Source organism: Mesoplodon bidens, assembly GCF_964165515.1.
Source record: "Mesoplodon bidens genome assembly, chromosome: 2".
Lineage (NCBI taxonomy): Eukaryota > Metazoa > Chordata > Mammalia > Artiodactyla > Ziphiidae > Mesoplodon > Mesoplodon bidens.
In genome coordinates, this window is record NC_138177.1 from 161,324,039 (window position 1) to 161,351,445 (window position 27,407).

General features: G+C 45.7%; 2 protein-coding genes across 2 annotated transcripts in view; one reads left to right on the plus strand and one right to left on the minus strand.

Moving 5' to 3' along the window:
- The first annotated feature begins 113 nt into the window (after positions 1-113).
- MARCKSL1 (MARCKS like 1) lies at positions 114-2,482 on the plus strand. The gene is made up of 2 exons (XM_081217457.1): positions 114-390; positions 1,211-2,482. Exons 1-2 carry the CDS (start codon positions 304-306, stop codon positions 1,718-1,720), a joined length of 597 nt encoding a protein of 198 aa, XP_081073583.1. The 5' UTR covers positions 114-303; the 3' UTR covers positions 1,721-2,482.
- A 193-nt stretch (positions 2,483-2,675) lies between these two features.
- The window catches only part of HDAC1 (histone deacetylase 1), a 47,152-nt gene continuing 22,420 nt past the window's right edge, over positions 2,676-27,407 (minus strand). The window contains exons 3-14 of the mRNA XM_081217410.1: positions 20,458-20,575; positions 10,557-10,631; positions 8,778-8,916; positions 8,175-8,316; positions 6,981-7,073; positions 5,671-5,779; positions 5,449-5,589; positions 4,787-4,895; positions 4,562-4,692; positions 4,155-4,307; positions 3,567-3,615; positions 2,676-3,284 (exon numbers count right to left, since the gene is read on the minus strand). Coding sequence (XP_081073536.1) covers positions 3,257-3,284; positions 3,567-3,615; positions 4,155-4,307; positions 4,562-4,692; positions 4,787-4,895; positions 5,449-5,589; positions 5,671-5,779; positions 6,981-7,073; positions 8,175-8,316; positions 8,778-8,916; positions 10,557-10,631; positions 20,458-20,575 — 1,287 coding nt within the window. The 3' untranslated portion in view covers positions 2,676-3,256. The remainder of the gene's footprint in view (positions 3,285-3,566; positions 3,616-4,154; positions 4,308-4,561; positions 4,693-4,786; positions 4,896-5,448; positions 5,590-5,670; positions 5,780-6,980; positions 7,074-8,174; positions 8,317-8,777; positions 8,917-10,556; positions 10,632-20,457; positions 20,576-27,407) is intronic.

The window sequence follows — 27,407 nt, forward strand, 5'->3', positions numbered from 1 at the left end:
CTTGAGCCCGCCTCCGCCTCTTGATTGGGCGCTCATTTAAATGTCCGGCCCCGCCCCAAGCTCCGGGCGCATATATATAGGCGGCTCGGCGGGCGGCGGGCGGCATTCTGGCGCGGAGCGGAGCGGCGGCGGGTGCAGCTAGCGGGTCTGGCGCGGAGCGGGGGTGCAGCTAGGTTTCCCCCCGACACCCCTCCCCCTCAGGCGCGAGCCCCACCCCTCCGCCGGCCAGGCCCACCCGACCGAACTATCCCCTGCGGCGCGAGCCCGGGGCGGCTCCGGGCGCCCCCCAGCAGAACCCCCACCATGGGCAGCCAGAGCTCCAAGGCTCCCCGGGGCGACGTGACCGCCGAGGAGGCAGCAGGCGCTTCCCCCGCTAAGGTCAACGGACAGGTGGGTGCGCTCGGCACGGCCCGACTCGTCCCCCTCCTCTCGTACCTCGTCCCCTCTAGGGCCTCGGGCCGGGGCCGCGCGCTTTGTCCGGCCCGGGACACGCGGCGCCCCCTCCCCCGCCCGGTCCCTTTGTTCTCGGCGCCGCAGCCCCCGCGGGCGAAGCGAGGGGAGGGGCGGGGAGGGGGCGCCGGCCGGGCCCCGCCGCCTTCTTTGTTCGCGGCCTCGGCCCCCGGCGCTGCCCCCTGGCCGCCCGGAGTGCCGCGCGGGGAACAAAGGCGCTGCTGGGCCGCGCCAAGGGGGCGCCCGGGGGCCGCGGGGCGGGGGCCGGAGGGGAGGGCACTCCCCCCGCAGACTCGACCTCGATAGCCCACGGCTTTTTTTAGGGAGGAGCCGCGAGGTGGGGAGAGCCTGAGGTGGGTGGGGGCCGTTTACACAAAGCAGGAGGCTGGGAAAATAGGCCGTCCAGGTGCGGGGAACAGCGCCCCGGGGCGGCTTCCCGCCCAATATCGGCTGCACGGCTCGCCCGCCAGCCCGGAATCCGCGGCCGCGGGCGGCCCTGCGCGGAATAGAGAGCGCGCCCCGGGGGAGGTGGGTGGGGGCCCCGGGACCCCAGCGCCTCCTGCCGGCCGCGGCCCCTGCGCGCCTGTGCGGGGCAGGAGGGAGAGGTTTGACGGGATGCCGGCTGTGGGGTGAGGCTACAACCAGGCTCTGGGGGTGCGGCGGAATGAGTCGGGACCCAGTTGCGTGGAAGAGGTCAGAGGCGGGCTGGGGGAGGGGAGTAAGAGCCCCGGCCCTCACTGCTGTCTCCTCTGCCCTGCAGGAGAACGGCCACGTGAAAAGCAATGGAGACTTATCCCCCAAAGGTGAAGGGGAGTCGACCCCCGTGAACGGAACAGAGGAGGCAGCCGGGGCCACTGGCGATGCCATCGAGCCGGCACCCCCTAACCAGGGCGCTGAGGCCAAGGGGGAGGTCCCCCCCAAGGAGACCCCCAAGAAGAAGAAGAAATTCTCTTTCAAGAAGCCTTTCAAATTGAGTGGCCTGTCCTTCAAGAGAAATCGGAAGGAGGGAGGGGGTGATTCGTCTGCCTCCTCACCCACAGAGGAAGAGCAGGAGCAGGGGGAGATCGGTGCCTGCAGCGAGGAAGGCACTGCCCTGGAAGGGAAGGATGCCGCCACCCCTGAGAGCCAGGAGCCCCAGGCCAAAGGGGCAGAGGCTAGCGCTGCCTCCAAGGGAGGAGACACAGAAGAGGCAGGGCCCCAGGCCGCAGAGCCATCCACTCCCTCGGGGCCGGAGAGTGGCCCTACACCAGCAAGCGAGCAGAATGAGTAGCTGGGTGGGGGCAGGTGGGTGATCTCTAAGCTGCAAAAACTGTGCTGTCCTTGTGAGGTCACTGCCTGGACCTGGTGCCCTGGCTGCCTTCCTGTGCCCAGAAAGGAAGGGGTTGTTGCCCCCTAGCCACGTTCCCTCTCCTCCTCTCCCTCCTGTGGATTCTCCCATCATCCATCTGGTCTTCCTCTTAAGGCCAGTCGAAGATGGTCCCTTGCAGTTTCCCAAGTTAGGTTAGTGATGTGAAATGCTCCTGCCCCTGTCCCTGCCTCCTTCCCTGTCCCCACCTGTGCAGAAGGCAGTTGCTGGTTTTCTTCCCCAATTCTTTTCCAAGTAGGCTTTGTTTACTCCCCAAATCCCTGAGCCAGAGGTGGGGGTGCCTACTCCCACGCCGAGTGTCCACCTTCCCCTGTTGTTTGTAGTCTCCTGTGCTGGGCCTAGTGGCCCCTGGGCTGGGGAAGACACAGCCCCTGTCTAGTTTTTTCTAAATGTCTTACTCAAGTTCGAACCTCCAGCTTGTGAATCAACTGTGTCTCTTTTTTTGACTTGGTAAGCAAGTATTAAGCTTTGGGGTGGGGGTGGGGGTATGTAATGTGAAACAACTTCTTGTTGTCTTTTTTTTTTTTTCCCTCCCATTGTTGTAAATAACTTTTAATGGCCAAACCCCAGATTTGTAATTTTTTTTTCTTTTCTAACTGCTAAAACCATTCTCTTCCACCTGGTTTTACTGTAACATTTGGAAAAGGAATAAACGTCGTCCCTTTAGTGGTGCTTTTTAATGAGTGGTCTTCTGGGGTAGGGTGAGAAGATTGGTCTACCTCAAACCTTGAGGGGGGATTGAGACAGGTAAGTTTGTGGGGTTCTTTTGTTTTTGAGGGGTTGCCCAGATCCTCATGGACACCAGAAGGGCAGGGAAGTGGAGTTGAAATGAACCCAGGGATACCACTAGGAGACAAGCTCAGGAGGGTGTAGAAATGTACCATTTTATTAAAAAGATTCTCACAAAAATGAAAATAGTATCTCAAAAAGGAAACTAAGACTACCAATCTTCATCTGCAGAATTGGGGGGAGGACAGAGGGCAGGCAGTGTGAGTTTCTTGGCTCACTGGGGGCCAGTGGGAAGGTATGAGAACAGAATCAATCTAAAAATGGCTGATGACAAGAGCCTGAGAACAACAGGGAGTCCCTGAAGACCCAGCCACCCCTTCTAAAATGCTCAATGAGGGCACCTTTTCAAAGCAGGCACTTCAAGATTTTGTCCTATGGCTGCTTTAAGTGTATCCCTTCCACCCAGACCTGGCATCCGTTATGGTTCAAAATTAAGAGTTCGGGAGGGATGGGTGGCGAGGCAGCTACTAGAAAAGCTCACCTAACACGTGTGCCCTGAGCTCAGGGCCCTGGTTCCTGTTTAGTCCCTGGGGATATTTATATTTAATATATTTTTATATAAATACACAGAGAAATAGAAAATATAAAATCTGAGGGATTGTGGGATAAAGGTGGGGAACTTGGCAAGAAGCCAGAACTGGAGAGGTCTGTTCAGGCCAACTTGACCTCCTCCTTGACCCTGTGGAGAGAGCAGAGATTGGCATGAGATAACCCACCCTACAGGCTTTGAGGCAAAAGTGTGGGTACAATGACTCCCACAGGACCCCAGCTGCCCAGGTGACTGCTAAAGGCTGGGGCTTCCTAGCTCTGCCTAGAACTGCAGAGACAGACAGACTGACTGGTCCCTGAAAGAGGCCTTTGTAAGCTGGACCAGCTGTCCCTGCGCCTTCCTCCTCAGCGTGGTGGGACAAAGGGGCTGGTGCTCCAATGCCAGGGAGATGATAGACAGCTCCTTCCTCACCCTTTGGCTTCTTGCTTCTCCTCCTTGGTTTTCTCCTCTTCTGTGACTTCTAGAACATAAGAGTGCAGGGATGGCCAAGGGCAGCCCCTCTGGAAAGACCCATGGGATCTCCACTTACTCTGAAACCCCTTCCCCAACACTACAGCTCACTGGACATACAAAAGAGAGAAAAGCCCATCCCAGGCCCTCCCAGCTAGCCCTGCAGAGGACAAACAGGTTGGACCGGTTTCCCAGCCTGCTAGAGCCTGAACCCGGTGGGTGGAGGCAGCCCCCTGGGAAACTGGGGTGAAGCACTGAGAAAAGGGCTTGGGTGGTATGTGAGAGCCATGCTCCTGACCACGGGGAGCCCAGGCATGTCCCTGGCTCTGGAGCCTGGCAGGGCTCAATCAGCCAGAAGATGACGAATTGAGTTTCATTCTTTTGTGGGCCCTGCCACTTCTGGGAACCAGTGAAAGGCCCAAGTAGCTAAGGAAGAGCCCTAAGGAGCTGGCAGGGCCTGAGTCAGCTCCCTCCTCCCAGTGCCCTACATAAATTCCTCTTCCAGGGCCTGGGGCTCAAGATCCAAGTCCTGGCCCAACCCAAACCCACCTTTCTTCTCTTCTGGGTCTTTCTCTTTCTCATCTTCTGTTTTGACTCTCTTGGCTTTTTTGAAGTTGGAAGAGTTCTTGCGACCGCCTTCTCCCTCCTCGTCAGAGTCGGAGAACTCTTCCTCACAGGCAATTCGTTTGTCCGAGGAACAGACTGGGAGGTAATGGAAAATATGGGTGGGAGAACAGATTCTTTATCTCAGGGTCTGCCCAGCGCTTTGTTGCATGTTCCCCCAAAAGACACCAAGGGAAGGGGACCTGGACTCTCTAAATTATCCCTACAGGCACAGGTACTTGGGTTTCTCAACAGGTGGACAGCTTGGGGAGAATGTGGAGCCAGGAACAGTGGAGGGAAGTCAGAACTGCCTGCAGAGTGGGAAGGTAGAGGCCCCTGGGTCTGGGTCTTACTTGAAATGCGCTTGTCAGGGTCTTCTTCATCCTCATCGCCACTCTCCTCTGGAATGGCATCCTCAGGAATGGCCTGCATTTGGACCCCAGGCGCATGGGGCAGCATTCTCAGGTTCTCAAACAGTCGCTGTCTATGGCCAATGGTAGAGAGGTGGCTGGGCTCTGGTGAGGGACCAACCAGAGCCTGGAATGTTCAATTAGGGGTGTGGGGGAGGATATACTCACTTGATCTTTTCCAGGTACTCATTAGTGTTCTGGTTAGTCATATTGGAAGGACTGATGTGAAGTTTGAAATCTGGTCCAAAGTATTCGAAGTAGTCGTTGTATGGAAGCTCTAATTGGGGCAGAAGGTGAGAGAGTTAAGAGACCTGGCCACCATGGGACCCTGAGAAAAGCATCTGTAGGTTTATCTGGACCTGTGAGCCCAGCTATCAAACAGAGGAGCATGCCTCCAAGATAGGGTGAGGCTTGGGTACCTATAGGATTTCATTTTTTTTTAAAGCCACTCTCCAGTGTCCACACCAGTGGTGTGTTTGTGTGCATACGCACGTGTGTGTGTGTGTGTATGGAGCAGGCTGAAGCCCCTGGTTTAGAAAAGTTTAGGCAATATTCATTGCGAGCACTCCCTCACTCACTACCCCAGTTACCCTACAGAGTATGAATTCCAAAGCTATAGATAAGCACTGATAATTTTGTCCAGACCAGCAGCTGAGGGACAGGGGACAGGGTCAACTAAAGGACTCAGAAAAAACTGACAGCTACGGTCTGAAAACCACAAGAGGATAGCAGGAGAATCAGAGTCTGAAGAGGAGAGGTTGTAGAGCCAATGGGAAAGGGGCACGTGAGCTCCTGTGCTGCCCAGCCCAATCTGGCCCTGCAGCTATTACCATTAGGGATCTCCGTGTCCAGGGCCACAGCTGTTTCGTATGTCCAGCACCGGGCGACATTACGAATGGTGTAGCCACCTCCTCCCAGCATCAGCATAGGCAGGTTGAAGCTCTTCACAAATTCCACACACTTGGCGTGCCCTTTGGTGGGAGAAGGTGTGCCAAGTTACAGGAGCACCCAGCAGGACCCTGCCCTCCCGTCTCTATGCTACCTGGTCTCACCTTTGATGGTCAAATTGAAGCAACCTAACCGATCACCAGACAAGGAGTCAGAGCCACACTGTAAGACGACTGCACTGGGCTGGAACATCTCCATTACTTTGGACATGACCTGAAAGGACACAACCTGGTCACTACCAGCCTCAAGAAAAGCTATTTGAGGTTCAGGCTGGAAAGTGTGGGTGCAGCACTTTCTTCGGTTCCTTATCACTCACTCCTACCTTTCCACTCTCCCTCAGGCTGAGCGGTAGAGAAAAGGGACTACCAGCCTGGGCTTCTCATTTCCCCAATTTGTTCAGTTTTCCAATTTGAGAGGATCTCCAAGAGCCTTCTAGCTCTAATAAGGAGCCTAAAACAACCTCCTTGTCAATTCCCTAGATCTTTCCCTTCTTTCGCTGCTCCAAGAAGCCCTTCTGATGCAGCCCTTAGCTGCATCTGCTCTACGCATTTGGTTCTACAGACTTTGAGCCTTATACTGTGAGGCACTTCACTTTTGTTTATCTCATTCTCACAACTAGATTCTAATGTAACTGAGGACAGAGACCATAACTTAGGCTTTTCTGTTGCCCTTACTACAAGGTACATAGTAGGCACCTGGTGTTTGCTGAACGACTACCTAACCTGACCTAACTAGGTTACTACTCTAGTAATGGTTCCTTGTTGCTTACAGGTGAAGATTTAACTCCTCAGCGTGGCATTCAAGGCTCCCTCTGAAATACTGACCCCGACAGACATTTCCCACCACATCCTTCAACATTCCTCCCCCACATCATACTGGCCTACATACTACGTATCGGCACCTCTATGCTTCTGCTGGTGCTGTTCCCTCTGCTGAATGCCACCCCTCCCCTCCAGCCCCCGCCTCCTTCACATGGGTAACTCCTCATTTCTCAAAGTCCAGCTCAAATGTCACTACCTCTGTGAAATCATCTCTGACTACCCTTTCCCCAGCCCAGGCAGCAGTTTCTCTCGCTCCTCTGTTCATCCCTCAAAAACAGCACTGACCACATGCTGTCGGGGATGTGCTTGCCTCCCACACCACAGACTGTGAGGTCTTCAAGGGCATGGATCATGTCTTAGCTATTCTTGTATCCAGCGGAAGGCCTGACCCACAGAAGGCATCAGTAAATATCTGGATGAATTTTGTTCCCCTAACTGGCCATACAGCATGCAATCCAGGGTTCAAACACATCTCATTTCCAGCCAGCCTCTCAGTGGGGAGAGATCCCGAAGTACACTGGAAGTGCTTTGCTACCCCTCCCTTAGATCAATCCTGTTTATAGCCCAGTGGTAGATAAGCCTAAGCCACTTACCGGCTTGAAAATGGCCTCATAGGACTCGTCATCAATCCCATCTCGGAGCGGGTAGTTGACAGCATAATACTTGCCTTTGCCAGCCCCAATATCCTAATCAAGAAGCACATTAAAGTAAAACTGAAAGATGATGAAGCTAGGAGGAAGTTCAAGGATGAGGGCTGGAAGGCTAAGGAAAGAAGCAGTGGTTCTAAGAGAGATAAGCTGGGCCCGTGAGGTGGGCCAGGGACAGAGCAGGTCAGCACCATTCCCCTCACTGGTGGAACAAGTCTAGCTCACGTCTCTGGACACACCACTGAGTCTGCACCCAGGCTGAGAATCATTTATGGGACCAGAGACTGAATATCCTACCACACAGCATGAGACCTCTCCCTCTGGACTGGGTTAAAGGTGGCTGGGGGCTGGACCATAGAAATAACACCCACCCCACAACAACCCTTTCCTTTCCAGAGCGCTTTACTGCTCACTCTTCTACCCACCACTCTCCTCTCTACGGAGGTGTGGAAGGAAAGCAGAAACGGAAGAATTCTTCAAAATTGTAAAGGCTCAGTTATTGTAATGCTTGCCACAGCAAACCACTGAATTAGTGCCACTTTTTCACCCAGGGGCCACTGGCATGGCAAAATGGCTGGTTTCATTGCATTCATGCTCTCACAAAGCAGAACAATTTAATGAATCAGCTTCCAGGGATTCTTATCCTGAGGTCCATGGATGGGCTTCAGCAGGAGGAGGTGTCTATTAACTATTTGATATCAAATGTAAAATTTCATGTACTTATGGGGAGAGAGTACGTAGCTTTCAGTCAGATGGTCAAAGGGGAGGGTAACCTAAAAATATTAAGAACCCTTGAGATGGTCCATAAAGGTCCCAATTCCTAGCCCATGGGAGAGAACCTGATGTTTCTAGCCTAAAATTGAAGCTGTCTGGGACATGTGAATAGTGTAATGCAACTCAGCTGTGGCCAGGAGGGAAGTGCAATAGTCAGGAGACCCCCATCCCTTCCAACCCTTTATGTACCATCATTCCCTTCCTCCAGAAGAAGAGAGGGAAAGAGACCATGGCAGGTGTCCCAGGCTGGGGTGTGGTATTCTGAATGGCAGAAGACGCAGGAAGTGGTTTTTGGTGACATGAGATAGGAGAGTTAAGAATTGGCAGCTGAGGGTGAGCTGGTTGGCCCCTAAAGGGAGTTCTCACCCGTAGGTCCCCAGTTCCTGGGAAGTACTCTCCATATTTATGAAAGGACACAGTCATGACTCGGTCTGTGGTATAGAAGGCCTCTTCCACGCCATCGCCGTGGTGAATATCAATGTCAATATACAGCACCCTCTGGTGATACCTAGGATCAGAAGGGGGTCAGGGGGTTCTGGGGGGCTCTTTGGGAGTGGGACGCGCCAAGGGCGCCAGGTCCCAGCTTACCGGGCTGGCTGCCTCCCTCAGGTATCTCTAAGCACCAGAGACGTGGAAACTGGCTGAAGGAAGGTGGAAGAGCGGCAGGGTGTCTCCAGAGGCCTGACCAAGCCGATCAAGTCCGATCTTCCTACTCTACAGCCAGGGTCAACTCCAGCCACACAGGGACACTCTGGAGGCAGGATCTGAGCAGCGCCTGCCCCTGATCTTGCCGTGGGCTCAGATCAAATCAAGACCCCGTCAAGGAGAGGATGGCCAGAGACACTCACCGAACACATCCTAGCCAGCACACTGCTAGGAAAAGCAAACTAGGGAGGCAAGCCCGGGGGAGAGGGAAATGGGAACCTGGCCTAAGGTGCTCCTCCAAGAGACAAGGCCAGGAAGGCATACTTTAGCAGTTCCAGGATGGCCAAGACGATATCATTGACGTAACAGAAGCCAGATGCCTCGGACTTCTTTGCATGGTGTAGGCCCCCAGCCCAATTCACAGCGATGTCCGTCTGCTGCTTATTAAGTTTCACGGCACTTGCTGGACGTGGGAAGAAAGAACACAAGCCTGTTATCAAGCCACTCTCTCCCTTTCCCCCAAGAAGCCAAGGGAACCCAGTGAGAGGTAGGACCTGCCTATTCAATAGCTGTATTGTACAATTCACAAGCCAGTCCTCTCCCCCTACCCTATTCCAACAGGAATAAACACGATATTGGCTACTCTAAAAAAACTGTTTTCCAAACTGAAGGTAGTAACTCACTAGTAGGCCTTAAAATTGGTTTAGTGGGTTATGATTAGTATATATATTTTTAAATGAGACAGACTAGAATAAAAATATCAGAATAACAGTAAAGGTAACCACTGTTTTGTGAAACTGGCTTCAGAGTGAGAGAGGGTGTTGTGCACGTGCATGCATAACCTGGATTGCAAGTGTAAATACTTCTAAATGTGGTTCATGGTCAAAACATTTTGAAGATATCAAAGGTAGTAGAGGCTTAAAGTACAAAAAGGTCCAAGAAGAAGTGAGAGAGAAATATACACCATGTGTGCAAGTGCCTTCGTGGCAATATAACTTTAATAGCAATAAAAACATAGAGGGAATTCCCTGGCGGTCCAGTGGTTAGGACTCCACGCTTCCACTGCCGGGGACCGGGGTTCAATCCCTGGTCAGGAAACTAGGATCCCCTAAGCCGCATGGAGTGGCCAAAAATAAATAAATTAAAAAATTAAATAAATAAAAAGATTTACTCAGTAAAAAATGTAAGCACAAAACTATACATATATATGACACATTTTTTGTAAAATACAGATATATATATGTTATGTCCAGATATAGGCACACAGAAAAAAGCATGGATGTACAAACACCAAAATGGTAACCATAGTTATCTGTGGACAGTGTGATTGTAGTAAATTTTTTTCCCTGTGCACTTCTTTGTTTTCTGAGATTATATTAGGAGGTGGTAGCGAGGGGGGAGGAGAAAAAACAATGATCATAGAAAAATAAACATTTGTTAAGAAAGGGTAGAGTGGGACTTCCCTGGTGGTCCAGTGGGTAAGACTCCGCACTCCCAATGCAGGGGGCCCAGGTTCGATCCCCTGTTGGGGAACTAGATCTCGCATGCATGCCGTAACTAAAGATCCCGCACGCTGCAACTAAGACCCAGTGCAGCCAAAATTAATTAATTAAAAAAAAAAAACCAAAAAACTTCCTATATTTTAAAAGAAAAAAAAAAAAAAAGAAAGTGTAGAGTGATCCTGGAGGTAATCTAGACATTACTAATGGAAGTGGGAGATGTGTGGGGAGTATTTCTGACCTCTAAAGGTAATTACCATGCTCTTTTGTAAGACACAGATGATGACACTTCCCATTTTTATAGCACTGTGCAGTTCACAAGTTACTTTTATGTACAGCATCTCAACAAGCCCATGAGGTCTGCAGAGAGTTCCTGTATATAGGATGTCTTGGTAGGAGAGGACAGCCAAGGACACCTGTCTGTACCATGTCAGATTGAACCTGGGCTGGGACTAAACCAGAAGGACATTTTCAAGACCTAAGGTAAAAACTCACAGGACCATTTTACATGGTCACGGGTCAGCCTCACTGGGATAGTGGCCTAAAAGACAGACCTCACTAGTACAACCCAGCACAGCCTTTAGGAGGGATGTATATTCCTTACCCACAGAGCCACCAGTAGATAGCTGACAGAACTCAAAGAGGCCATCAAATACCGGACAGTCCTCACCAACGTTAACTTGAAAAAACATAGGAAAAGGTTAGTTTCCACAATTTCCTTTAGTTTTTGTTTACATATTTATGAGCTGATGGAAAAAATGCAGAATTTGGATTCAGAAGGCTTGGGTTCTTGTCCAGGCTCTACTACTTACTGGCTGTGTGACTGGGTCCAGTCATTTAACTTTCTTGAGCTTTGGTTCATTATCTATAACTAGCAATAATGACATCCACCTTACCCAATTGTTGAGAAGACTGACAGAAATCGTATATGGGGAAGCATTTAGCAGGTAAATGCTTGGAAAATGTAGGTTCATGCCTGAGGGAGAAAAATATAGCCTCTTATTCCAGCCTGGGTTTGTTTCTGGACCTCACTCCAGCTGGCCCACAAGGAAGTGAAGAACAGAGACCTATACTGTCATCCACTGGATGCTTAACAATGTGCCGGACACTATGCTCAGTGCTTTAAGTACCTGGTGTCGTTTATCCTCACACACCTGAGGTAGGATTTGGTCCTATTTTATAAATGGAGAAACAGGCTCAAAGAGGTGAACTGTCAGTAAATGGCAGAGGCGGTATTCAAGGATTGGTCTGCCTGTCCTAAAAGCCTATGAAAATATACTCTGGCCTCTTCCCCAGTAATTTCACATACACAGTCTCATTTGATCCTAACAACCCCATAAAAGCGGGACGAGACAAATATCAACCCCACTGTGCAGAGGAACAAACAGATGTGGAGAAGTTAAGTGATTCGCCCAAGGTTATATAACCAGGCAGTCGCAGAACCAGAGTCCAGGTGTCTTGACTCCCACAGTCCAGTGCTCTTCTACTATACCAAGTGACAACTGGAGGAAAGTTATTTCAGGCCTAAGGGGTAAAAGTACAAACTAACACATAATGTGGAAACACATGCAAACAATAATGCAAATAAAATGAAAAAGACAGGAAGGGAAGCACACCTGAAGGCTGTAGACTCAGAGCTACAGAGGAACCTTATGGCTCCAAGTCTGCTCTCACAGAAAAGGAAACTGCTGAGACATCAATGATACACAGAAGTTAGAGGCAGGGGTGGGGGCTAAATCCTTGTTCTCTTGTCCCAGCCTTCCCATTGCATGCACTATTATCAACAGGGGTTCCCAAAGTAGAGCAAGGAGTAGGAGCCCTAGGATGAGGAGGGTAGGAGAGCCCAGCTTAGACTGTGGTGACCTCGTGAGACACAGCTGAAGCTCAAGGTTTGCAATAACCACAAGAGTTACCACCTCTGGCACTGCCCTAAACTTGGAGGGTGCTCTGATCTGGTGCCCTGCCAAGCACAGTGCTCCGAGGAAGGGTGGTGTGTGTGTGGGAGTAAGCAGTAGGTGGCTCTCTCCCCCACTTCCCAGGTAAACACTGGGAGGCTGTGTCAATAAGAACTTTGGTCCCTGAGGCCAGGCTATTTATTTATCCATTGGCAATTGATTTCCCTCTCTGGCTGCTTCCTCCTTCAGTGGGTTTGGCCTGTCTGGGTTGACAAAGCTTTGCTTATACTCCTATTTGAGATGTGGAGCTCCCATGACAAGAAATTGGTGTTTTAGAAATGAGAAAAAATATATTCCTTCAGGCCCCAAACCAACATGTGGCTCAAATGGCCAGTCCATTATTCCCAGCTCAAGGGAGCTGCGTGATTACAGATGGAAAAGGGGTAAAATGGGAGAGCAGACCCTCACTTGGGACTAATCTGTGAGACTAGGGAGGACTTTTCTATGGGTTTTCCCTCTTCCCACTATAAATACTTCTCTCATTCGTAGGCTGGCTTTAGACTGATGGGGAGCAATACTGGGTGAGAGATGGGGGAGCAGACGTAGGTCAAGAAGGCACTAAAAAGCATACTGCAGAAAGAGACACATGGGATTAAACACTGACTTCAGGATAGTGCTTACACCTTGGTGGTGGTGGGAATGGGGTGGAGAGGAGAATAGAAGAGAAAGGGCATGTGATCAAAGAGAGGTGCCCGGGGGGCTTCAACTGTACTGGCAATGTTTTCTATCTTAGGCTGGTTGTAGGGACATGTTTGATCATTGTATTATTTTTTATATTTTGTTGTGTGTGTCTGAAATATTTTATGTGCAACATATTTTAAAATAGTCCAGAATCAGGAAGCCAGAGTTCCATTCTCCATTCTACCACTATCTTGCTGTGTGACCCTGGGAAAGTCATTTCACCTCCCTGGGTTTCAGTTTATACATCTACAAAATGGACACGAATGCCTCCAAATTTTACCAGCACAAGTCCCTTTTATCACGTTTCTACCATAAGCCTCATGTTTTGATAGACTATCTGCCAAAAATAAAAATTGCATTTACTTATGTTCCCATTTTTAATTATTAAAAATTATGTCAGAACTTCTGCTTAAGATTCTCAAAGTGACCATAAAGCATTTAAATTACATTCTAGCAAGAGCAAGGAAACCTGACTTAATTGGTCTTATCACAGGTATTAACTTCCTAGGTTAGGTGTTGGTAAATACTGAAAAAAGAGCTCAGCTCTTCATCCCTGTTATTGTCCCTGTAGACATCCCTGGTTATAAAGCACTGCACTAGTGACACCTCTCTGAATCAAGTCAGTAAGGTGCCTTGAAGTCCTTAGAGAACCTCATCTTTTTTTTTAATTTTTAAATTTAATTTTATTATTTTATACAGCAGGTTCTTATCAGTTATCTATTTTATACATATTAGCGTATATATGTCAATCCCAATCTCCCAATTCATCCCACCACCACCACTCCCCCATGCCACTTTCTCCCCTTGGTGTCCATACATTTGTTCTCTACATCTGTGTCTCTATTTCTGCCCTGCAAACCGGTTCAACTGTACCATTTTTCTAGGTTCCACATATATGCGTTAATATACAATATTTGTTTTTCTTTCTGACTTACTTCACTCTGTATGACAGTCTCTAGATCCATCCACATCTCTACAAATGGCCAAATTTCGTTCCCTTTTATGGCTGAGTAATATTCCATTGTATATATGTACCACATCTTCTTTATCCATTTGTCTGTCAATGGGCATTTAGGTTGCTTCCATGACCTGGCTGTTGCAAATAGTTCTGCAATGAACAGTGGGGTGCATTGGTGTCTTTTTGAATTATGGCTTTCTCTGGGTATATGCCCAGTAGTGGGATCTCTGGGCCATCTGGTAATTCTATTTTTAGTTTTTTAAGGAACCTCCATACTGTTCTCCATAGTGGCTGTATCAATTTACATTCCCACCAACAGTGCAAGAAGGTTCCCTTTTCTCCACACCCTCTCCAGCATTTGCTGTTTGTAGATTTTCTGATGATGCCCATTCTAACTGGTGTGAGGTGATACCTCATTGTAGTTTTTATTCGCATGTCTCTAATAATTAGTGATGCTGGGCAGCTTTTCATGTGCTTCTTCTCTCTTCTTTGGGGAAGTGTCTACTTAGGTCTTCTGCCCATTTTTTGATTGAGTTGTCTGTTTTTTTAATATTGAGCTGCATGAGCTGTTTGTATATTTGGGAGATTAATCCTTTGTCCTTTGATTTGCTTGCAAATATTTTCTCCCATTCTGAGGGTTGTCTTTTCGTCTTGTTTATAGTTTCCTTTGCTGTGCAAAAGCTTTTAAGTTTCATTAGGTCCCATTTGTTTATTTTTGTTTTTATTTCCATTTCTCTAGGACGTGGGTCAAAAAAGATCTCACTGTGATTTATGTCAAAGAGTGCTCTTCCTATGTTTTCCTCTAAGAGTTTTATAGTGTTCAGTCTTACATTTAGGTCTCTAATCCATTATGAGTTTATTTATTTTTTTTTTATTTTTGCTGTACGCGGGCCTCTCACTGCTGTGGCCTCTCCCGTTGCGGAGCACAGGCTCCGGACACACAGGCTCCACGGCCATGGCTCGCGGGCCCAGCCGCTGCGCGGCATGTGGGATCTTCCGGGATAGGGGCACGAACCCGTGTCCCCTGCATCGGCAGGCGGACTCTCAACCACTGCGCCACCAGGGAAGCCCGATGAGTTTATTTTTGCGTATGGTGTTAGGCAGTGTTCTAGTTTCATTCTTTTACATGTAGCTGTCCAGTTTTCTCCCAGCACCACTTATTGAAGAGACTCTCTTTTCTCCATTGTATATCCTTGCCTCCTTTGCTATAGATTAGTTAACCATAGGTGTGTGGGTTTATCTCTGGGCTTTCTATACTGTTCCATTGATCTATATTTCTGTTCTTGTGCCAGTACCATATTATCTTGATTACTGTAGCTTTGCGGTATAGTCTGAAGTCAGGGAGCCTGATTCCTCCAGCTCCGTTTTTTTCCCTCAAGACTGCTTTGGCTATTCAGGGTCTTTTGTGGCTCCATACAAATTTTAAGATTTTATGTTCTAGTTCTGTAAAAAATGCTACTGGTAATTTGATAGGGATTGCATTGAATCTGTAGGTTGCTTTGGGTAGTATAGTCATCTTCACAATATTGATTCTTCCACTCCAAGAACATGGTATATCTCTCCATCTGTTTGTGTCATCTTTGATTTCTTTCATCAGTGTCTTACAGTTTTCCGCATACAGGTCCTTTGTCTCCCTAGGTAGGTTTATTCCTAGGTATTTTATTCTTTTTGTTGCAGTGGTAAATGGGAGTGGTTCCTTAATTTCTCTTTCAGATTTTTCATCATTAGTGTATAGGAATGCAAGGGATTTCTGTGCATTAATTTTGTATCCTGCAACTTTGCCAAATTCATTGATTAGCTCTAGTAGTTTTCTGGTGGCATGTTTAGGGTTCTCTATGTATAGTATCATGTCATCTGCAAACAGTGACAGTTTTACTTCTTCTTTTCCAATTTGTATTCCTTTTATTTCTATTTCTTCTCTGATTGTCGTGGCTAGGACTTCCAAAACTATGTTGAATAATAGTGGCGAGAGTGGACATCCTTGTCCTTTTCCTGATCTTAGAGGAAATGCTTTCAGTTTTTCACCACTGAGAATGATGTTTGCTGTGGGTTTGGCCTTTATTATGTTGAGGTAGGTTCCCTCTATGCCCACTTTCTGGAGAGTTTTTATCATAAACGGGTGTTGAATTTTTTCAAAAGCTTTTTCTGCATCTATTGAGATGATCATATGGTTTTTCTTCTTCAGTTTGTTAATATGATATATCACATTAATTGATTTGCATATATTGAAGAATCCTTGCATCCCTGGGATAAATCCCACTTGATCATGGTATATGATCCTTTTCATGTGTGGCTGGATTCTGTTTGCTAGCGTTTTGTTGAGGATTTTGCATCTATATTCATCAGTGATATTGGCCTGTAGTTTTCTTTTTTTGTGACATCTTTATCTGGTTTTGTTATCAGGATGATAATGGCTTCATAGAATGAGTTTGAGAGTGTTCCTTTCTCTGCAGTTTTTTGGAAGAGTTTGAGAAGGATGGGTGTTAGCTCTTCTCTAAATGTTTGACAGAATTCACCTGTGAAGTCATCTGGTCATGGACTTTTGTTTGTTGAAGATATATATATATATTTTAATATGTGGCTCTTTTGTGGGTTTTTTTCTCATTTATTTTTGGCTGCGTTGGGTCTTCGTTGTTGCATGCAGGCTTTCTCTAGTTGCGGCGAGCAGGGGCTGTTCTTTGTTATGGTGCGCAGGCTTCTCATTGCAGTGGCTTCTCTTGTTGAGCAGCATGGGCTCTAGGCGCTCGGGCTTCATTGCTCCGCACCATGTGGGATCTTCCCAGACCAGGGCTCGAACCCGTGTCCCCTGCATTGGCAGGCAGATTCTTAACCACTGTGCTACCAGGGAAGCCCCTGTTGGAAGATTTTTAATCACAGTTTCAATTTTATTAGTTGTGATTGGTCTGTTCATATCTTCTATTTCTTCCTGGTTCAGTCTTGGAAGGTTATACCTTTCTAAGAATTTGTCCATTTCTTCCAGGTTGTCCATTTTATTGGCACAGAGCTGCTTGTAGTAGTCTCTTATGGTGCTTTGTATTTCTGTGGTGTCTGTTTAACTTCTTCTTCATTTCTAATTTTATTGATTTGAGTCCTCTCCCTCTTTTTCTTGATGTGTCTGGCTAAAGGTTTATCAAGAGAGCCTCAACTTTTTTTTTTTTAAACATCTTTATGGGAGTGTAATTGCTTTACAATGTTGTTAGTTTCTGCTTTAGAGCAAAGTGAATGAGCTATACATATACATGTATCCCCATATCTCCTCTCTCTTGCATCTCCCTCCCATCCTCCATATCCCACCCCTCTAGGTGGTCACAAAGCACCGAGCTGATCTCCCTGTGCTATGTGGCTGCTTCACACTAGCTATCTATTTTACATTTGGTAGCGTATATATGTCAATGCCACTCTCTCACTTCGTCCCAGCTTACCCATCCCCTCCCCATGTCCTCAAGTCCATTCTCTATGTCTGCTTCTTTATTCCTGTCCTGCCCCTAGAACCATTTTATTTTTTTAGATTCCATATATATGTGTTAGCGTACGGTATTTGTTTTTCTCTTTCTAACTTACTTCACTCTGTATGACAGACTCTAGGTCCACCCACCTCACTACAAATGACTCAATTTAGTTTCTTTTTATGGCTGAGTAATATTCCATTGTTTATATGTGCCACATCTTCTTTGTCAATGGACACTTAGGTTGCTTCCATGTCCTGGCTATTGTAAATAGAGCTGCAATGAACATTGTAATACATGACTCTTTTTGAATTATGGTTTTCTCAGGGTATATGCCCAGTAGTGGGATTGCTGGGTCGTATGGTAGTTCTATTTTTAGTTTTTGAAGGAACCTCCATACTGTGCTCCATAGTGGCTGTATCAATTTACATTCCCACCAACAGTGCAAGAGGGTTCCCTTTTCTCCACACCCTCTCCAGCATTTATTGTTTGTAGATTTTTTGATGGTGGCCATTCTGACTGGTGTGAGGTGATACCTCATTGTAGTTCTGATTTGCATTTCTCTAATGATTAGTGATGTTGAGCATCCTTTCATGTGTTTGTTGGCAATCTGTATATCTTCTTTGCAGAAATGTCTGTTTAGGTCTTCTGCCCATTTTTGGATTGGGTTGTTTGTTTTTTTGATATTGAGCTGCTTGTAAATTTTGGAGATTAATCTTTTGTCAGTTGTTTCATTTGTAAATATTTTCTCCCACTCTGAGGGTTGTCTTTTCGTCTTGATTATAGTTTCCTTTGCTTTGCAAAAGCTTTTATGTTTCATTAGGTCCCATTTGTTTATTTTTGTTTTTATTTCCATTTCTCTAGGACGTGGGTCAAAAAGTGTCTTGCAAAAAAAAAAAAGTATCTTGCTGTGATTTATGTCATAGAGTGTTCTGCCTATGTTTTCCTCTAAGAGTTTTATAGTGTCTGGCCTTACATTTAGGCCTTTAATCCATTTTGAGTTTATTTTTGTGTATGGTTCTAATTTCATTCTTTTACATGTACCTGTCCAGTTTCCCCGGCACCACTTAATGAAGAGGCTGTCTTTTCTCCATTGTATATTCTTGCCTCCTTTATTAAAAATAAGGTGACCGGGCTTCCCTGGTGGCACAGTGGTTGAGAGTCCACCTGCCGATGCAGGGGACGCGGGTTCGTGCCCCGGTCCGGGAAGATCCCACATGTCGTGAAGCAGCTGGGCCCGTGAGCCATGGCCGCTGAGCCTGCGCGTCCGGAGCCTGTGCTCCGTGACAGGAGAGGCCGCAACAGTGAGAAGCCCGCGTACCACCAAAAAAAAAAAAAAAAAAAAAACGGTGACCATATGTGTGTAGGTTTATCTCTGGGCTTTCTATCCTGTTCCATTGATCTATCTTTCTGTTTTTGTGCCAGTACCATACTGTCTTGATTACTGTAGCTTTGTAGTATAGTCTGAAGTCCAGGAGCCTGATTCCTCTAGCTCCATTTTTCTTTCTCAAAATTGCTTTGGCTATTCAGGGTCTTTTGTGTTTCCATACAAAGTGTGCAATTTTTTTTCTAGTTCTGTGAAAAATGCCATTGGTAGTTTGATAGGGATTGCATTGAATCTGTAGAGAGCCTCATCCTTTTTACCCCCACCTTCAATGACAAAAAATCTCAGACCTCATTTTTCAGTGCACAACTTTAGAATGCTGGTTTCAGGAAAACTGGAGCAAACTGGGAGCCAGAACCAAACTTGCGCACTCCTGAGGGCCTAATATGTTGTCTGCCTTGACAGATTTGAAAATAAAAGCAGTAAGTTATAACAGCAAAAGCTACTACTCACTGAAAGTCAGTGCTTTAAATACATTATCTTGGGCTTCCCTGGTGGCGCAGTGGTTAAGAATCCGCCTGCCAATGCAGAGGACACATGTTCGAGCCCTGGTCCAGGAAGATCCCACATGCCGCGGAGCAACTAAGCCCGTTCACCACAACTACTGAGCCTGCGCTCTAGAGCCCGTGAGCCACAACTACTAAGCCCGCGTGCCACAACTACTGAAGCCCATACTCCTAGAGCCCATGCTCGGCAATAAAAGAAGCCACCACCACGAGAAGCCTGCACACCACAACGAAGAGTAGCCCCCGCTCACCACAACTAGAGAAAGCCCTCATGCAGCAATGAAGACCAAACACAGCCAAAAATAAATAAATAAAAAATTTTAAAATAAATACATTATCTTACTCATCCCCCCAAACTCCATTATGAAACAGGCACTACTGTCTTCCTTTTAAAGAAGGTAAAACAAGGCTCAGAAAGGCTAGGGGACATACTCAAGAACACAGAGCTAAGTGGCAGAGCTATGGGATTCAAACCAAGACATCAAAGCTCATTCTCTTGCTTTAATACCAAGCTGCTTCTCTAATAAGAGCAGTCTCTACTGAGAGTGGAGCCTGATCGCTAGCCTAAATAAGTTATGGAACGGCCCTAAAGCCATCTAAAGCAAAGCAATGAATCTGTCTCACCTGGGAAGGAAGTAAGACCCTGTCAATTCAGACAGTAAATACCTCACTTAGATGGGGAAGCAGCTCCTGGAGTTGTGGGTGGCAAAGAAGCTTAATGCTTCAAAAAAGGTCTCTGTGGTTCTCTAATCATTACCAGTGCACAATTATTGTAACAAATAAATTTCTGCCTTGGGAATCAGACTACCTTGTGGCCAGTAGCAACAAAAAAGTGCCACAGATTTCCTGGTATTTCAAAATAAGCTGTCATAAACTATTCAAAATTTCTTCTAGACAATACTGTTACGTTGTTTTATTATGAGATCTTAGGTACTAAGGAATAATTTCTAAAATAACACAAGTGAGAAATCAGGATGATAGTTTCTTCCCAAATTTGAACATAATTTTTCCACACAGCTAAAACAATCCCCGTAATTCCTATAAGCTGAGTGTGGCTTCTGAGATGTGACCTGTTCTGAGTTTCAAGTCCCAAGGGGCAGGGGCAGAATCACCTTAACTCAAAGATTACATCACATAGAGTCTAAGTGGCTGCTAAGTTCTTAACTAATACTCACATAGTGAGAGCAGCTACAGTTGCATGGGATGACATCCAGTCCATTTTACAAAAGAAAAATCCGAGGGGAAGTGACTTGCCCCAGTCAGTTAAGAGTCAGTGCTGGGACCTATATCGCCTGTCTCCCCCACCCAGGTCAGTGCTTTTTGCATTACAACAATTACAGTTTGGGGGGGATAATGTTGTGAACCTAACTGGACAAAGTTCAATCTATTCCTTACAATCAGGAAACAAAGAAAACCAGTCTTGAGACAAAAGAAACACTTTGGTACCCTCAGGAAGCAGGGGAAATCAGGTGTCAGCTGAACGGGGGATACAAGGGAAGGTAGGGTGAGTCTCTCCAACTTGAAGGGAGATCCAACTGGGGGCTTGAGAGTAGGGAGGGAAAAGAATGGACTTACATCTCTGCATCTGCTTGCTGTACTCAGACATGTTATCTGGGCGGATGGAGCGCAAGAATTTAATGTAGTCATCACTGTGGTACTTGGTCATCTCCTCAGCATTGGCTTTGTGAGGGCGCTAGAGGGCAGAGGGGAGAAAAGAGCATGTTATTCTTGACTACTGCCAGTCTTCACTCAGCACTGAGCTAGGTGCTGTACAGAATAAAAAGAAATGACTGATTAGATTCAGGCCTCAAGAAACTCACAATCTAGTTAAGCAAATAAGATTATCAAAAGAGATTCCGTATCTCAAGACCTAGATGGCAACTCAAGCTCTGTTGCCTAGGCAAGTCTATCTTTTTTTTCTTTTTTTCCATTTTTTAATTTAAAAAATTGTTTTAAGTATTTAATTGTGGTGGCAAGTCTATCTCTTGAGCCTCAATTTCCTCATTTACCAAATAGGTATAACAACATCTACTTCACAGGGAAGTTGTGAGAATTGGATGAGACTGTTAAGTCTCTTTGTAAATTGTTTTACAAATCACTTTCTTTTTAATATTAAATATAACAATATATAATTATGGGCCAAATGGCTCTAAGAGTTCAAGAAGAAGGGGTGACTAGTAATAACTGAAATAGATGGGAAATCCTTTATGAATCATCACCACACCAACAATTCTGATCACATCCTCCCCATAAAAACTTCCTTGACATAGTAATTTCCAGGTTATCCCAACATTCTGATTCAGCCTGTCCTCTTTTTAAAAATTCTCTTCCTCTCCTGCCTTAAAGGTGGGTCTCCTTCAAAGACAACCCTCTTCTTTTCTAATAACCAATACTTTTATAGTTTATAAAGCATTTTCAATACTGTTAACATTAATTATTTACTCTGTGCCAGTCACTGTTTTAGGCACAACATTTTAAAGTTCATACTATTATTATCTTCACTTTGCAGTAAGGAAACTACAGCAGAGAGGGGTTAAACATAATTTGCCCAAGGTTACATGGCTAGTAAGCCGGCATAAGAACTCAAAAGGTCTGGCTCCAGGGACTATTTGACTCTCATTTAATCCTCACTTAATATAACGAGAAATACTGAGATTGAAAGACAGATACTGTTTTATTAAAAAACACCCATAGAGGGCTTCCCTGGTGGTGCAGTGGTTAAGAATCCGCCTGCCAATGCAGGGGACCCAGGTTTGAGCCCTGGTCCGGGAAGATCCCACATGCCAAGGAGCAACGAAGCCCGTGCACCACAACTATTGAGCCTGTGAGCCACAACTACTGAAGTCCGCGTGCCTAGAGCCCGTGCTCTGCAACAAGGGAAGCCACCACAATGAGAAGCCCGTGCACGGCAACAAAGAGTAGGCCCTGCTTGCCGCAACTAGAGAAAGCCCATGCGCAGCAATGAAGACCCGACGCAGCCAAAAATAAATAAATAGGGCTTCCCTGGTGGCGCAGTGTTTGAGAGTCCGCCTGCCGATGCAGGGGACACGGGTCCATGCCCTGGTCCGGGAAGATCCCACATGCCACGGAGCAGCTGGGCCCATAAGCCATGGCCACTGAGCCTGTGCGTCCAGAGCCTGTGCTCCTCAACGGGAGAGGCCACAGCAGTGAGAGGCCTGCGTACCGCAAAAATAAATAAATAAATAAATAAAATTTATAAAAAACAAAAACAAAAACACCCATAGTGAAAGAAGCAAGTAGTGGTTCCAATACTAAGTTGTTTTCACTATACGAAGCCCTTTACCCTCTTGGCAATGTCGTCAAAGCTCTACTTTGACTACTCCCTTCTAGATAGGTGACTGCCCAGACTTTCACTCCATCTTGATGTTCTGAGCTTCAGATTCACAATTCCAACAGCTTCTCAGCCAGCTCCACTCACGAATCCTAGAGGCACTTCAAATTCAACTGGACATTACAACTTGTTGAGAGCCTAGAGGCATTCAAATTTAACTTTACTTCCAGAGCTTCTCTTATGCTGTTTTTGTTAATGATACAAACATCCACTCTAACTGAAGACATAAGTGTCTTCTTTAACTCTGCCCTTGCTTGCCTTCCATTTCAGTCCATTGCCAATCCCTTTCATTATACCTCCATAATCTTGACTGTAGTACCTTATTTCTCCTATGCTCCTCTTTCCCAGGTTTCCTATTCTCCCCACCATCCACTCTGCTGCTCAAGACAGAAGTCAGAGCATCACCCTTGATTCCTCTTTCCTCATCTACTACATTCAACTTCTCTTGAAACTACTGCCAACGTATCTGTCAAACCTGTCCACTTCCATCCCCAGGCCACACATTTTTGGCTTGGATTGTGACAACAATCTCCTAACTGGTATGCCACCCTCAATCTTAACAATCGTGAATCTATTCTCAATCCTACAGCCAGAGTAATCTGTCTAAAATTCAAACTGAATCATGTCACTCCCCTCTAAATACCCTTCAGTGGCTTCATTACTCAAAAGATCAAGCCCAAACTCTTTAGCCTGGCTTGAAAAACCAAAATAATTGGGTCTCTGCTCACCTCTCTAGAATCCCTCTAAATATTCTATGCTCTAGCCTAGGGAACACCAAATTCAGAGCACTTATAAGGGCCAGGCAGTTTAGCTAACTTGATGCTTAAAACAAACAAAAAACTAATGAGCAGAGGACAAGCTTTTACACAGCTCTAGCTGATTGCTGCCATGAAAGAATTTGGGCCCAACTGCCAGAGTCTTTCAGGTTAAATTTCATTTTTTTCAAAGGTTGGATACTAACATAAAGTTCTTAAAAATACTTTGTGGGTTAGGGGATTGCTTCAAGATGGCGGAGTAGAAGGACACACGCTTACTCCCTCTTGCGAGAGCATTGGAATCACAACTAACTGCTGAACAATCATTGACAGGAAGACACTAGAACTCAGCAAAAAAGATACCCCACATCCAAAGACAAAGCCACAATGAGATGGTAGGAGGGGCGCAATCACAATAAAATCAAATCCCATAACTCGTGGGTGGGTGACTCACAAACTGGAGAACACTTATACCACAGAAGTCCACCCACTGGAGTAAAGGTTCTGAGCGCCACGTCAGGCTTCCCAACCTGGGGGTCTAGCAACGGGAGGAGGAATTCCTAGAGAATCAGACTTTGAAGGCTAGCGGGATTTGACTGCAGGACTTCCATAGGACTGGGGGAAACAGAGACTCCACTCTTGGAGGGCGCACAGAAAGTAGTATGTGCATCAGGACCCAGGAGAAGGAGCAGTGACCCCACAGGAGACTGAACCAGACCTACCTGCTAGTGTTGGAGGGTCTCCTGCAGAGGCGAGGGGTGGCTGTGGTTGACCACGGGGACAAGGACACTGGCAGTAGTAGCTCTGGGAAGTACTACTTGGGGTGAGACCTCCCAGAGCCCGCCATTAGTCCCACCAAAGAGCCAGGTAGGCTCCACAGTGTTGGGTTGCCTCAGGCCAAACAACCAACAGGGAGGGAACCCAGCCCCACCCATCAGCAGACAAGCAGATTGAAGTTTTACTGAGCCCTGCCCACCAGAGCAATACCCAGCTCTACCCACCACCAGTCCCTCCCATCAGGAAACTTGCACAAGCCTCTTGGATAGCCTCATCCACCAGAGGGCAGACAGCAGAAGCAAGAAGAACTACAATTCTGCAGCCTGTGGAAGGAAAACCATATTCACAGAAAGACAGACAAAATGAAAAGGCAGAGGACTTTGTACTAGATGAAGGAACAAGATAAAACCCCAGAAAAACAACTAAATGAAGTAGAGATAGGCAACCTTCCAGAAAAAGAATTCAGAATAAGGATAGTGAAGATGATCCAGCACCTCGGAAAAAGAATGGAGGCAAAGATCGAGAAGGTGCAAGAAATGTTTAACAAAGACCTAGAAGAATTAAAGAACAAACAAACAGAGATGAACAATACAATAACTGAAATGAAAAATACACTAGAAGGAATCAATAGCAGAATAACTGAGGCAGAAGAATGGATAAATGACCTGAAAGACAGAATGGTGGAATTCACTGCTGCAGAACAGAATAAAGAAAAAAGAATGAAAAGAAATGAAGACAGCCTAAGAGACCTCTGGGACAACACTAAATGCAACAACATTCACATTTTAGGGGTCCTAGAAGGAGAAGAGAGAGGGAAAGGACCCGAGAAAATATCTGAAGAGACTATAGTAGAAAACTTCCCTAACATGGGAAAGGAAATAGCCACCCAACTCCAGGAAGCATAGGATAAACCCAGGCAGGATAAACCCAAGGAGAAACATGCCGAAACACATAGTAATCAAATTGACAAAAATTAAAAACAAAGAAAAATTATTGAAAGCAGCAAAGGAAAAATGACAAATGACATACAAGGGAACTCCCATAAGGTTAACAGCTGATTTCTCAGCAGAAACTCTACAAGCCAGAAGGGAGGGGCAGGATGTATTTAAAGTGATGAAAAGGAAGAACCTACAACCAAGATTACCTGGCAAGGATCTCATTCAGATTCGACGGAGAAATCAAAAACTTTACAGACAAGCAAAAGCTAAGAGAATTCAGCACCACCAAACCAGCTCTACAACAAATGCTAAAGGAACTTCTCTACGTGGGAAACAAGAGAAGAAAAGGGCCTACAAAAACAAACCCATAACAATTAAGAAAATGGTAAGAGGAAAATACATATCAATAATTACCTTAAACATACATGGATTAAATGCTCCAACCAAAAGAAACAGGCTCGCTAAATGGATACAAAAACAATACCCAGGGCTTCCCTGGTGGCGCAGTGATTGAGAGTCCGCCTGCCGATGCAGGGGACATGGGTTCGTGCCCCGGTCCAGGAGGATCCCACATGCCACGGAGCGGCTGGGCCCGTGAGCCGTGGCCGCTGAGCCTGCGCATCTGGAGCCTGTGCTCCGCAACGGGAGGGGCCACAACAGTGAGAGGCCCGTGTACCGCAAAAAAAAAAAAAAAAAAAAAACAACAATACCCATATATATGCTGTCTACAAGAGACCCACTTCAGACCTAGAGACACATACTGAAAGTATGTGTCTGAAAGTAAGGGGACGGAAAAAGATATTCCATGCAAATGGAAACCAAAAGAAAGCTGGAGTAGCAATTCTCATATCAGACAAAACAGACTTTAAAATAAAGACTACTAGAAGAGACAAAGAAGGACACTACATAATGATCAAGGGATCGATCCAAGAAGAAGATATAATAATTGTAAATATTTATGCACCCAACATAGGAGCACCTCAATACATAAGGCAAATACTAACAGCCATAAAAGGAGAAATCGACAGTAACACAATCATAGTAGCGGACTTTAACACCCCACTTTCACCAATGGACAGATCATCCAAAATGAAAATAAATAAGGAAACACAAGCTTTAAATGATACATTAAACAAGATGGACTTAATTGATATTTATAAGACATTCCATCCAAAAACAACAGAATACACATTTTTCTCAAGTGCTCATGGAACATTCTCCAGGATAGATCATATCTTGGGTCACAAATCAAACCTTGGTAAATTTAAGAAAATTGAAATTGTATCAAGTATCTTTTCTGACCACAATGCTATGAGACTAGATATCAATTACAGGAAAAGAGCTGTAAAAAATACAAACACATGGAGGCTAAACAATACACTACTTAATAACGAAGTGATCACTGAAGAAATCAAAAAGGAAATTAAAAAATACCTAGAAACAAATGACAATGGAGACACGACGACCCAAAACCTATGGGATGCAGCAAAAGCAGTTCTAACAGGGAAGTTTATAGCAATACAATCCTACCTTAAGAAACAGGAAACATCTCGAATAAACAACCTAACCTTGCACCTAAAGCAATTAGAGAAAGAAGAACAAAAACATCCCAAAGTTAGCAGAAGGAAAGAAATCATAAAAATCAGATCAGAAATAAATGAAAAAGAAATGAAGGAAACAATAACAAAGATCAATAAAACTAAAAGCTGGTTCTTTGAGAAGATAAACCATTAGCCAGACTCATCAAGAAAAAAAGGGAGAAGACTCACATCAATAGAATTAGAAATGAAAAAGGAGAAGTAACAACTGACACTGCAGAAATACAAAAGATCACGAGAGATTACTACAAGCAACTCTATGCCAATAAAATGGACAACCTGGAAGAAATGGACAAATTCTTAGAAATGCACAACCTGCCAAGACTGAATCAGGAATAAATAGAAAATATGAACAGACCAATCACAAGCACTGAAATTGAAACTGTGATTAAAAATCTTCCAACAAACAAAAGCCCAGGACCAGATGGCTTCACAGGCGAATTCTATCAAGCATTTAGAGAAGAGCTAACACTTATCCTTCTCAAACTCTTCCAAAATATAGCAGAGGGAGGAGCACTCCCAAACTCATTCTACGAGGCCACCATCACCTTGATACCAAAACCAGACAAGGATGTCACAAAGAAAGAAAACTACAGGCCAATATCACTGATGAACATAGATGCAAAAATCCTCAACAAAATACTAGCAAACAGAATCCAACAGCACATTAAAAGGATCATACACCATGATCAAGTGGGGTTTATTCCAGGAATGCAAGGATTCTTCAATATTCGCAAATCAATCAACGTGATACATCATATTAACAAACTGAAGGAGAAAAAGCATATGATAATCTCAATAGATGCAGAGAAAGCTTTCGACAAAATTCAACACCCATTTATGATAAAAACCCTGCAGAAAGTAGGCATAAAGGGAAATTTCCTCAACATAATAAAGGCCATATATGACAAACCCACAGCCAACATCATCCTCAATGGTGAAAAACTGAAACCATTTCCACTAAGATCAGGAACAAGACAAGGTTGCCCACTCTCACCACTCTTATTCAACATAGTTTTGGAAGTTTTAGCCACAGCAATCAGAGAAGGAAAGGAAATAAAAGGAATCCAAATCGGAAAAGAAGAAGTAAAGCTGTCACTGTTTG

Coding starts and splice junctions, on each gene's coding strand:
- MARCKSL1 (XM_081217457.1), top strand. CDS start 304: ATGGGCAGCCAGAGCTCCAAGGCTCCCCGGGGCGACGTGACCGCCGAG. Junction 391..1,210: donor CCGCTAAGGTCAACGGACAG/GTGGGTGCGCTC, acceptor TCTGCCCTGCAG/GAGAACGGCCACGTGAAAAG.